The following is a 12,500-nucleotide window of genomic DNA, read 5'->3' on the forward strand; positions in this document are numbered from 1 at the left end:
AACGAGGCCATCGGACCGGGCTTCTTTGTCAATTAGCAGCTCCAAAGTGCGAGACAAAGCGAGTGTGTTGCAGCTCATTAAAAGCTCTAGAGCGCGTGGAAGGGCGCTGCTTAGCTCGTAACGAAGGAGGAGCTGCAGCGCCCGGACTGCCTCGCCTTTCGGAGCCTTCGGAGCGCAGGAAAGGGTCAGCTGAGTCGGAGGGGGAAGGGTGACGCTCGTGCCGGCTGACGTTCCCTAAGGTTTTGCAGTCATAGCTTGGGGTTGGGGGTCTTTGGCTGGTCTTGAAGAAATAGCTTGGGGTTGGGGACTTTGGCTGGTCTTGAAGTCGTAGCTTGGGGTTGGGGTCTTTGGCTGGTCTTGAGGTCGTAGCTTGGGGTTGGGGTCTTTGGCTGGTCTTGAAGTCATAGCTTGGGGTTGGGGTCTTTGGCTGGTCTTGAAGAAATAGCTTGGGGTTGGGGTCCTTGGCTGGTCGAAGTCGTAGCTTGGGGTTGGGGTCTTTGGCTGGTCTTGAAGTCATAGCTTGGGGTTGGGGTCCTTGGCTGGTCTTGAAGAAATAGCTTGGGGTTGGGGTCCTTGGCTGGTCTTGAAGTCATAGCTTGGGGTCTTTGATTGGTTTTGAAGTCATAGCTTGGGGTTGGGGTCTTTGGCTGGTCTTAAAGTCGTAGCTTGGGGTTGGGGACTTTGGCTGGTCTTGAGGTCATATCTTGGGGTTGGGGTCTTTGGCTGGTCTTGAGGTCGTAGCTTGGGGTTGGGGTCTTTGGCTGGTCTTGAAGTCATAGCTTGGGGTTGGGGTCTTTGGCTGGTCTTGAGGTCGTAGGTTGGGGTTGGGGTCCTTGGCTGGTCTTGAGGTCGTAGGTTGGGGTTGGGGTCCTTGGCTGGTCTTGAGGTCGTAGGTTGGGGTTGGGGTCCTTGGTTGGTCTTGAGGTCGTAGCTTGGGGTTGGGGTCTTTGGCTGGTCTTGAGGTCGTAGCTTGGGGTTGGGGTCTTTGGCAGGTATTGAAGTCGTAGCTTGGGGTTGGGGTCCTTGGCTGGTCTTGAGGTCGTAGTTTGGGGTTGGGGTCTTTGGCTGGTCTTGAGGTCGTAGCTTGGGGTTGGGGTCTTTGGCTGGTCTTGAGGTCGTAGCTTGGGGTTGGGGACTTTGGCTGGAACTGAGGTCATAGCTTGGGGTTGGGGGTCTTTGGCTGGTCTTGAGGTCGTAGCTTGGGGTTGAGGTCTGGCTGGGCTTGAGGTCGTAGCTCGGGGTTGGGGTCCTTGGCTGGTCTTGAAGTCATGGCTTGTGGTTGAGGTCTTTGGCTGGTCTTGAAGCAATAGCTTGGGGTTGGGGTCTTTGGCTGGTCTTGAAGTCATAGCTTGGGGTTGGGGTCTTTGGCTGGTCTTGAGGTCGTAGCTTGGGGTTGGGGTCCTTGGCTGGTCTTGAGGTCGTAGCTTGGGGTTGGGGTCTTTGGCTGGTCTTGAGGTCATAGCTTGGGGTTGAGGTCTTTGGCTGGTCCTGAGGTCGTAGCTTGGGGTTGGGGTCTATGGCTGGTCTGGAAGTCGTAGCTTGCGGTTGGGGTCTTTGGCTGGTCTTGAGGTCGTAGCTTGGGGTTGGGGTCTTTGGCTGGTCTTGAAGAAATAGCTTGGGGTTGGGGGTCTTTGGCTGGTCTTGAAGAAATAGGTTGTGGTTGGGGTCTTTGGCTAGGCACTTCGCCCTCGCTGTCCTGCCTCGCCACAGCTCACCAAGACGGAGAGAGAGAGAGAGAGAGAGAGAGAGAGAGAGAGAGAGAGAGAGAGAGAGAGAGAGAGAGAGAGAGAGAGAGAGAGAGAGAGAGAGAGAGAAGAGAGATTAGAGAGAGAGAGAGTTAGAGAGAGAGAGAGAGAGAGAGAGAGAGAGAGAGAGAGAGAGAGAGAGTTAGAAGAGAGAGAGTTAGAGAAAGAAGAGAGAAAGAGAGAGAGAGAAAGAGAGAGAGAGAGAGAAGAGAGAGAGAGAAAGAGAGAGAGAGAAGAGAGAGAGAGAGAGAGAGAGAGAGAGAGACAGACAGACAGACAGACAGAGAGAGGGATAGAGAGGGAGAGAGGGAGAGAGGGAGAGAGGGAGAGAGGGAGAGAGGGAGAGAGGGAAAGAAGAGAGAGGAGAGAGAGAGAGAGAGAGAGAGAGAGAGAGAGAGAGAGAGAGAGAGAGAGAGAGAGAGAGAGAGAGAGAGAGAGGAAGAGAGAGAGAGAGAGACAGAGAGACAGAGAGAGAGAAAGAAAGAAAGAAAGAAAGAAAGAGAGAAAGACATCAAACGAACTTACCTGCTTGCGAATTATCTGGGACCGCGCGTGTGGGATCATCGTTACATTCAAATGAGGCGGAGAGAGGAGGGAGGAACGAGGATGGCATCGATCGCGGAGGGGGCGCGCCTTCGGGGGAGCGGAGGAGGGAATTAGGGTGTGTGTGTGTATGTGTCTGTCTGTCTGTTACTACTACTACTACTACGACTACTTTTACTATTACTGCTACTACTACTGCTGCTGCTACTACTGCTGCTGCTGCTACTACTACTACTACTACTACTACTACTACTACTACTACTACTACTACTACTACTACTACTACTACTACTACTACTACTACTACTATAACTACTACTACTACTACTACTACTATAACTACTACTGTTGCTACTATTATTACTACTAAAACTACTGCTGTTGCTACTACTAATACTGCTATTACTGATACTACTACTGTTACTACTACTACTACTATTACTGCCACTACATCTACTATTGCTACTACTACCGCTACTAATACTACTACTGTTACTACTACAACTACTACTGATACTACTACTGCTACTAACACTACTACCGCTACTACTACTGCTGCTGCTGTTACTAGTACTTCTACTGCTACTGCTACTATCACTACAATTACTACTGCTACTAATACTACTACTACTACTATTATTACTACAACTACTACTAGTACTAGTACTACTACTACTACTACTACTACTACTACTACTACTACTACTACTACTACTACTACTACTACTACTACTACTACTACTACTACAATTACTACTGCTATTACCACTACTGCTACTACTACTACTGCAAATATTGCTGTTGTTACTATTATTAGCATTAGGTGCCCTTATTACTATTAATGAAAGTTATGAAGGTAATGATAACGATAACAACGATGCTAATAATGTAAGAATGATAACAGTCATGATAAACAGAACGTAATGCAAATGAATAAGCAGTAACAGGCCTAAAGAGACGATTAGCAGAGAAAGAAGAGAGAGCAGTCCGAGAGCAGGAGGAGGGCCGGGGTGAGGTGGGGGGGGGGTGAGGAGGCTGATCCCGGGCCGCAGGAACAGATCAGGAAGTCCGGAAATGTGTCACGGGAAGGCCCGCTTGATAAGGAGAGGAAATTGTGTTGAGCGTGAGAGGAGGAGGGAGGAGGGAGAGAGAAAGAGAGAATAAGGGCGGTCGGGCGAATGGGGAAGGGAAAGGGAAGGGTTGGGGGGAGGGTGAGGGGGTAGGGGGGGAAGGGAAGGGTGATAAAAGGTGTGCAAGGGAAGTGAGGGAGAGAGAAAGGGAGAGGGAGAAAGTAAATGCAAGGATGCAAGGCGCCAGGGAAATAGAATTGCTGAAAGCGGATAAGCAGCGAGGGCGGGCGGGAGGAGCCGAGACCAGACGCTTCCTGTTGGATGTTGACAGAGAGGGGAGGGGGGGAGGGGGCAGAGAGGTAACCTCGCATGGCCTCGAGGCGATGGGAGGAAAGATGCTCGAGGAGGAGGGAAGCGAAGGAGTAGCGCGAGGAATCCTCTTAGCGGGGGACAGGATTTTGCTTGCGAGAGCTGTGCGGTCACAGGCAGAGGAAGGACTGGAATAAATCGTGGCGGAATAGTCGCCTATTTCCCGAAGAAAGGCAGAAGAAAAGACACGATGAGGATGAGCTCCTCCGGGCGGAGCGTGACGGGACGTGGCCAGGAGGCCCTGGGGCGCCTCTCGCCCTGGCACTGGGGTGGGGGGTGGGCAAGCCTTCGACGCCGAGGGCAAAGAGGGAATCCGACAAATGACACTAAGAAACGGTTAATTTAGAGCGTCGCTACATTTTAGTCGTAATAACAGGGTACTTGAAAAAGGTTTACAAGCAGAACATGAGTGACACTTGTTTTTTGACGCATGGCCACTGCTTTTTGGTGGGCCTAGTGAATGCAGGCTGTTTTTCGCCGAGGCCATTGTCTGCCCCTTGACCTGCCTTGCGCCCGCGGACGGACGCGGCGAGCACGCCCTTCCGAACCGTCAGGAGAGGGTTCGTCCGGCCCCTTGTCTCCCAGCACCAGCGCCGGGCCTTCGGCGTTCGGGAAGGAGGGAGATGGAAGGAGGACGAAGGTTGCGTGGAGGCCGTCGCTCCCTCCCCGCGCGGCGTCTGCGGCTTCGGCTGCGGCCAGTGACTGCGGTCGCGGATGCCTTGAGGGGCGAGGGCTGCCCGGAGGGGAGAGGGGGGAGGGGCAGCCCCCGCCGCACTAATGAGTCCGCCGTCGTAATGGGTGGGAAAAGTTACACAAACTTCCCGTTGGGCTGACGCACATGTTCCTGCTGCTCGCCCCTGCCTGCGATGGTCCTCCGCCGGCCGCAGCAGCGAGTCCTGAGGCCCGTCGAGCGAGCAGAGCCTCTGCAGGAGGCGTCAGAGGCCGACGAGCCAGCGCCGCCACGCCGGCCGCCGTGCGAGCGTGTGCTTCTCGACCCGTGGAACGTCGGCGCGGTTGCCGCCACGCCAATGAGCGCGAGGATCAGCATAAAATTGCGCCTTTCCAATTCGACGGATATCGATATAAAAACGGGCAGCCGCCGTCATCGTGGACTGATGAATGATAATGAAGCGCATCATTATAGCGCCAAGGGGGGGGGGGCGATTGGGGATTTGCGATCCGGATTGATTAGCCATTATTTCGCGCAGACCGGAAGTGGCAGCAAGGTGTCAGCGAAATTTTGCAAAACATTCCAGGTGCGGAAGCAAATATGAACCCGGTGATTCGGACAAGAAGAATGTAGACAAAAAAAGAAGACATAATTTGAACGAAAAGGAATGGAAAGAAGATAGGATTGGTGGCTCCGCGATATTTAAAGAGCAAAGATAAGGGAGCATTCATCCGGAAAGTCGTTCGTGCGTCGCCGTCAGTGCCCGGGATTAGTGCGCATTTACTGCGTGCGGATAGCGCTGGGGGGGGGGGGGGAGCAGAAAGGAAGCACATTTAGATTATTACCAACTCCCTTTTTGTTTACTTTCTTCGACTAATGTGCTCTTTTTTGTCTCACTTCCCATCGCCTTCGTCTCTTTCTCTTCACCTGTCTTTCTTTGAGCCATGTCCTCTTCCTTCTCTCTCTCTATCTGTCTATCTATCTATCTGCCTCTTTCTCTTTCACTTCCCTCTTTTGCTCTCCCCTCTTCTCTCCGCCTCACCACATTTTTTTTCGCCCAGAGCTTAATTTTGGGATTTTTGGACTGCAATCCTGTCCAGCGAAGTTCTGCGGATTCCTAAGTCGACCGACAGGCAACTTCAGCTCACCTCGGTAGTTGCAGTAATATCAGAAGTAGTAGCCGCAGTAGAGGTAGTTCTAAGACCTGTTTAAGTTGTATCGAAAGTTATTTTTCCTTCTACCCCCCCCCCCCCTCCTTTCGCATCTCGCCTTCCGTCTCCTTCCCTCCCTCCGCCTCGGCCGCGCTGCTTCCGGTGTCGTTGACTCCCCTGCTCTTGGCCTGCGCCGTCGCCGCCGCCGTCGCCTCCGTCCTGCAGCTCGTTCGCCGCCCCCTGCGCGCAGCGTCTCTCTCGTCGCTGGGGCTGCGTCTGTGCGCTTCTCCCTCTCCGACGCCATGGCAGTTCTTCTCGCAGTTCGGTTTCTTTGGGGAGCTTTTACGGGCGTCTCCGAGGCTCTCAAAGGGCGTTGACACACAATTTGGCTTTTTGCGGGCGTCGAGTTATGGGATTTGTGAGGCTATGCAGCAGATGGCGACGCAATCTGGCGATAAGCATACACGCTCTGATACTCAGATTACGCGCTTACATACACAGAAACATGCACACACACACACACGCGCGCATGTACGCACGCACACGTATCCTGCGAAGGGAAAGATATGGCGCGAGGTCGCTGTATAGCCTGCGAAGCGAGCCTCTGGAAGCAAACCTTGCAAGAACCCTGAGAATTCCTTGAACCTTGGGCGAGGGCGAAAGGTCAAAGAATAGAAAGGTAATTTGTTCATTATGGCAAATGATTTTGTAAATTTTGTCCATTTTTTGTTGTCAGTGTTGTTGGATGCTGGCAAACTTGGTTTTATGTCTTTGTGATGATCTGATTGAAATGAATTGCTCATCGGTTTTTCAGTAATATTTTGCATAACACTGAAATCATGATCTTTGAATCATCCAAATGGAAGGAGGATTATTTTTTCCGTGAAATATTGCCACAGTTTAAAAAGCTAAGAACAGGTTTTAAAAGACCTCAAGGAAAAGAGGGCTCGGCGAGGTGTTCAAATGTTACGAAATGGCTGCAAGGGAGCGAGCGGCCTCATGATTTCGCAAAATGCGTCCTTGCGAAACAATAGCATGAAAGCTTCGGTTCCCACGGACGGGGAAAGGACCGCTCGGGACACCAGCGCTGGAGCGGAGAGAGGCTGAGGAGCGCAGACTGAAGTGGGAGGCTCTGTCGCTCCTCACGGCACGGGGGAGGGAGGAGGAGGCAGACGGAGAGATCGACACTTCGGCAGCGCTGTCTCAAATACGCAGAGGGTTATGAGCCGTATTCATGTTGAAGAGATATTCGAAACCGGTCAAATACGTCTCTTGCATTGTGAAGGTATTCATTCTCGTTCATACCTTTCTACATGCGCAGAGGGAGCAACAGTGTGAATGTTGCATTGCCAAGGGCTCCCTTCTGATTGGCGCCGGCGTCTATGTTTGCTTGGAAAATAAACAGTTTTCGTAAACAGTTTAGGCAAAAGATAAGGAAGGGGAGAGTAACAATAAGTAGCAGAGGGAAAAAATTAGGATTGATTCTCATGGCACTGAGAACACCATTTCGGATGCAGTCTAACGTCCTGCACAGGAGAGAGAAGTCGTCAGCGGAAGTCAAGACTCTTCCTCTCCTTCTTTTCCTGTGTGCGCTTGCATGCATGTGTACCTCAGTGTGAATGCATGTTTGTGTATGTTTACATGCATATCCTTCCCTCGCAGCGCTGGCAGGGTGCCTCCGATTCCTCGCTTCTGGAGGAGCCCTCGGAAGGATGGTCAGTCGGACTCGCTGCAGAGACCGCGTTCGCCGGGGGCGCCAACGGACTCGATTGATGAAAAGGCCAAAGCGTTGCCTTTCGACGATGGGTCTTTGCTTGCCACATTAATTCTTATGCGCGATATGACTCCGTCGAGCAGTAGGAAAGCAATCGCGGAGCAAAAGGTGGACTTGGGGCGTGGACGCGATGAGGCCGCTGCTTGTTCCTTTCTATCGTTATTTCCTTAGAAATATTGATCTCGCGCCAACTGCTTACTGGTCGAGGACGACGGCAAAAGGGAGAGAGGAGGAGAAGGAAACGGGGAGGTGTAGGCCCTGCGGTGGTGAAAGGGAAGGGAGAAAGAGGACCGAGAGGGACAGGGAGAGATGAGGAAGAAATAGGAGTAGAAGAAGGAAACGGGGAGGTGGAGGGGAAGGGAGAAAGAGGACTACGAAGAGAAAAAGATTGAATAAAAATGAGAAAGCAGAAGACGTATATGACAAAGAAGAGAAAGGAGGAGCAGGGAAGGAGAGGGACAAGGCTTGGCCGATGCGAGCTCGAAAGCCCACAGGGTCGAGCGGTGCTAAGAGCGAGCGACGCCGTGATCCCGACGGAGGGCGCGAGGGCGGGACCGGGGAAGGCGGGGCGCGCAGCAGCAAAGGGGCAAAGGATACGGGGCATTTGAAGAGGATGAGGTCCGGGCAGAGTCCAATAAAGAGTAGAGTAAATTAAAATCATGTAGGGGAAATTAGAGTAAAGTAGCCTGAGTTACGGGGCAGGCAGTGTAGGGTGCAAGAGCTGGAAAATGACTCCCGGGAGAATGATTTTGCAGAGGGCGGCGGGACGGAAGGGCGGCCAGATGAAAGGGCGAGGGAAGGGAGGGCGGCGGGAATGCTTTCCAGTTATGAGGGAGGCGAGGGGCCGGCGCGCAGGGCGAGAGGGCAGCGGCCCCGGAGAAGGGGAAGGCGGGAAGAGGGGAGCCGGAAGAGCCAGGCGGTGGGAAGCTGTCAGTGGAATGCACAAAAGATTCTCAGTCTCTCGGATTAGGCATAAACGGCGGGGGGCGTCCGCGCCGAATCATGTATCGGTTTATCCGTCTGTCCGGATATGAGGACGTCCTCTGCGATGTTGATTTGCTACAGTCAGTCCGATACACTGGCTGCGTGTGCGTATGTGCATATGTATGTGTGTGTGTGTGTGTGTCATATTACAAATTGCCGTGTCGTATATTTCAAAATCAACTGGCTTTGCGATAGGGTCCAGAGGAACGTTCGCAAAACACAGTCCGCACATCGAAAATAAAGGAATACCTAATGCAAGGGAAACGCTGTTTTGTTTTTTCGGCGCAGTGCCTGTTACACGGAGGGGGGCATTGAAAAGGAAATTTATTATGAATTAAAATATATGGATAGATAAGCGATGGAGACAACTGCGGAAAGGGCGAAGAGAAGAGCTCGACCTGAGAGCGAGAACCCGCAGAGGCCATTCGGTGGGCGGCGGGCGGGCGAAACACGGGCGCGGGGAAACCTGAATCATTCGGAAAGGTCGCACGCGGTTAAGAGTCGGGCTGCGGCGAAGGGCAGCCGCAGGTGGACGCGCGGGTCGCATGGGAATAATGCTCAGCTGCAGGTGCCGACGGGAGGTCAACAGAGCCGGATGAGGCGATCAGTAGGTTGAGAAGGATGTGGACACGACCGCCCGAAGGAACCCCGGGCGAGGTAGGAGAGGGAGCGGGGCTTGTGGACGCGGGGGCAATGCTGCGGACTTGAAGGAGAGGTGGCAGACAGGCCAAGAAGAAGGGCAGGAACCAGTATCTAAAAGGGTGCTGCTAGGGTCACGACATAGCTAGAGCTACAAGGAATTCAGATTGAACAGCATGTCTTTCAACTGGTCCTCGAGTCACAGGGTGTTCGGCTCCCATTTCCAAGTGTTCATGCTACTTTAGGCTCATGCCATCGCCGTTGGGTACGCCAGTCGCGGAATCCTCGGCCACAACTGCTGCCACTTCGACCTTACTGTCACCTTCAAAGAAAGGTGACATTTTCGTTCATGCCGGACATAGTGCGGGGCATTATATTTTCCCAGAGAGGTACTTGGTTATGCGCGAACCGAGGACGACGGACGCGAACGGCCCTGAGCGGATCCTCAGCCTTCGCTGCTGTTGTATTAATGTTTTCTGTGGTTTATTGGGGTACGGATTAGAACTGCTGTTGTCTTTAGGGTCTTTATCAGTAGGTTTCAGTAGCCTTGAAATCATAGGGCAACATTGTCAAACGTAAAACACGCTAAAGTCTGACCTGAGAGAGAGAGAGAGAGAGAGAGAGAGAGAGAGAGAGAGAGAGAGAGAGAGAGAGAGAGAGAGAGAGAAGGGGGAGGGGGGTAGGAGAGTACGAGACGAGTACAGTGAGCCCTTCCGAAATACAGTGAAGCTGCGGCTGTTCGTCACTGCAGCGGACCCGCACCTCGGTAAGCATGCACTCGAAAGTAGGTCAGCAGGACAAAAGTAACAAGACAATGACTGCACTTCATGGATATGGGGATGAGGTTGTAGGAGAGGCGATGTATGCCAAATCTCCGGTCAGTGTTTATCATGGTATATCTGGCCATCGCTTGCTGCTGCCGGAGTTTATACAGGGAACTCGCAAGGCGGAGCTGCTGGAAATGACTTGGAACGATGCAGACTGATGGCTCATTGTCGCTGTTTATGCCGTCAGATTTACCACGAGTGCTCTTGAAACACTTGAAGTAAAGGGAATCCAGCAGTGTCGTGCTGAGAGCGCAGAGGTGTTGATGAAGCTGGCGATAGTTTCCAGAGTTCACAGAGCTCGCGAGGCCAAGTGCAGAGAGCCGTTCAGTTCGAGAACTGCAGCTGAGAGTGTGTTTACGGAGTACAGCGAAGAGTTCCGGAGTGCTGGAAGTGTAGCTGGGAGTGGCGAGGCTACAGGCTGGCTGGCTGGCGGCCCGACCCAGCTTGCTTATTGATCCAGCGGCCAAGTGGCGGCGGGCGCGAATGTGTCAGTATGTGGGCGTGTGTGCCTCCCTTCTACATTGTCACCACTTACACCACTTGCACTGCTTGGCACCTCGGCCTCGGCACCGCTCTTTAGAGTGTGGGCACGAATGGGTCTCCGTCTCGCCCACGAGAACATGGCCTCACCTCCTGTCCTCTGCGCCTCCGCAGGGCGATGCCAGGACGTGCCTCTCCTTTCCTCTGGCTCCTACTTGCGCGCCGGGTCGAGCATGGCCGAAGGGCAGCCCCGGCAACCCTTTTCTGAAATTCAGTCGCAGAGCCAGCTGTAAATTCTCGCCCTGGCCAGCAAGCGCCGCTGCTTCGTAACACGTCCTTAACTCGGGCCTCGCACGCACGCCGCCGCCGCCGCGTTCGGGCTCCTCCTTCGCTGCGCATTGATTGGCAAGCAACACACTTCTGTAGGATTGTGCGTGCGCGTGAGTGTGTGTGTGTGAAGTGCTGATGGTAATACCTGTGGGAATATGCCATAAGATGCTGAATGTATTATTGTGATTATATTACGCTATTTTTCTTTATCATAATTATTGTCACTGTTGTTGCTCCTTTGATATTATTTTATCAACATTATTATTGTTATTTTCATCATAATTCTCATTATTTTGATGCTGTTATTACTATTTTCAGTTATCAATAACACTATCATTGCTGTTATCATTGTTATAATAATAATGATAATTATAATTATTATTGTTATCACTAGTAGTAGTAATAGTATTTTCACTTTTACTATTATTATTATTCTCATAGTCACTATTATTAGCATATTCTTTGTTACTATTATTTTTGTTGTTATTGTTATAATTATTATCATTATCATTATTTTTATCATGATTATTATCATCATCATCATCATCATCATTATTATTGTCATCATTTTTACTGTTACTATTATTACTGTTATTATTATCATTGTTATTATTATTTTTTTATTATCGTTTTTATTAGTATTAATATTTCTATCATTCTTAATAGTACCATTATTGTTATATGATGATATTGTCATGTATTTCGTCATCTATTACTTATATTATTACTATTATTGTTATTGTTTTTATCATTGTGTTGATGATGACGAGTATTGTTATTAATGTTATTGTTATTACTGTTATTATTATTGTTGTTTTGTTAATATTATTGCTATTATTATTATTGTTGTTACTATTATTATTATTATTATTATTATTATTATTATTATTATTATTATTATTATTATTATTATTTTGCTACCATTCCCATTTTTGTATTGCTGTTATTTATTTTACTATTATTGTTATTATTATTTTTACTATTATTATTATTAATTTTATTATTATTGTTATTAATCTATTATTGACATTATGATTATTATTATTAGCAGTAGTAGTAGTTATTGTAATGTTGTTGTTTCCCTGTCGTTGTTATTATTATAATTATTGGTATTGTTATTATTATTTTCATTATAATTACTACTACAACCATCCCCGCCACTACTGCTACTACTCCTACTACTACTAATGTTAAAATTATTAGACGTTATTGTAATTATTGTCTATGTTATTATTGCCATCATTATTATCCATAGTAGTAATATCATCATCATCACAATCGTCATCACAATCATGATCATCATAATCACCATCACAATCATTATAATCATCTTCATCATCATCACCATCATGATCATCATCATCATCATCACCATCATCATCATCATCATCATGTACTTCCGCTGCCTTCCTGCTCCTCGGCCGCGCCCCTTCGGCCTCTCCTTCAGAAGAGTCCCTCGTACATTTGACCGGAAGCCGTGAGCCGTTGCGGGCGCGCGCGCGAGCTTGCAACCGTCTCCGTCCCCGTCTCCGCCGCCATATTGGTTGCTTGTTCACAGGCGCTGTAAAAAAAAAAAGGTTGAGAGGAGAATGAAGAGCTTCGCGGGGCGGGAGACGAGGCCATCTGATGATAATCATTCTGATTTACACCCTTTTTTCTGCAACTGTCACAAGGTGCGCTGCCATCGGTCACTGATCGCCCCCCCCCCCCCGCCCCCACTGTACTGTATTCTTTTTCTTGTCACTGTACTGGGCTGCGTCTGCTGTGCCATTTGGTCGCTTTATTTTGTTGGTTCTTGCGTTTCCAATGCCTATGGATATTAGTAGTCTTTACGACACTGATATGTGTTACCGCGAAATGCTGAACTATTTGTGCCAGATGTGTGTGTAGGGCAACTAGGGTATTATCATTTTTGAAA

At 50.0% G+C, this 12,500-nt stretch overlaps 2 protein-coding genes across 2 annotated transcripts; both read right to left on the reverse strand.

Moving 5' to 3' along the window:
• Positions 1-621: 621 nt before the first annotated feature.
• Positions 622-1,270, reverse strand: LOC138867634 (putative uncharacterized protein DDB_G0290521). The gene is made up of 2 exons (XM_070144141.1): positions 1,161-1,270; positions 622-1,108 (listed from the first exon to the last, which is right to left on the reverse strand). Exons 1-2 carry the CDS (start codon positions 1,268-1,270, stop codon positions 622-624), a joined length of 597 nt encoding a protein of 198 aa, XP_070000242.1.
• Positions 1,267-2,309, reverse strand: LOC113808366 (uncharacterized). The gene is made up of 2 exons (XM_070144142.1): positions 2,271-2,309; positions 1,267-1,635 (listed from the first exon to the last, which is right to left on the reverse strand). The coding sequence occupies exons 1-2, from the start codon at positions 2,307-2,309 to the stop codon at positions 1,267-1,269; spliced, it is 408 nt and encodes a 135-aa protein (XP_070000243.1).
• Between the last annotated feature and the right edge of the window lie 10,191 nt (positions 2,310-12,500).

Source organism: Penaeus vannamei, chromosome 31, assembly GCF_042767895.1.
Source record: "Penaeus vannamei isolate JL-2024 chromosome 31, ASM4276789v1, whole genome shotgun sequence".
Taxonomy (NCBI): domain Eukaryota; kingdom Metazoa; phylum Arthropoda; class Malacostraca; order Decapoda; family Penaeidae; genus Penaeus; species Penaeus vannamei.

Coding starts and splice junctions, on each gene's coding strand:
- LOC138867634 (XM_070144141.1), bottom strand. CDS start 1,270: ATGACTTCAAGACCAGCCAAGGACCCCAACCCCGAGCTACGACCTCAA. Junction 1,109..1,160: donor CCAAAGACCCCCAACCCCAA/GCTATGACCTCA, acceptor TACGACCTCAAG/ACCAGCCAAAGACCCCAACC.
- LOC113808366 (XM_070144142.1), bottom strand. CDS start 2,309: ATGATCCCACACGCGCGGTCCCAGATAATTCGCAAGCAG. Junction 1,636..2,270: donor CCCAGATAATTCGCAAGCAG/GTAAGTTCGTTT, acceptor CTTCAAGACCAG/CCAAAGACCCCCAACCCCAA.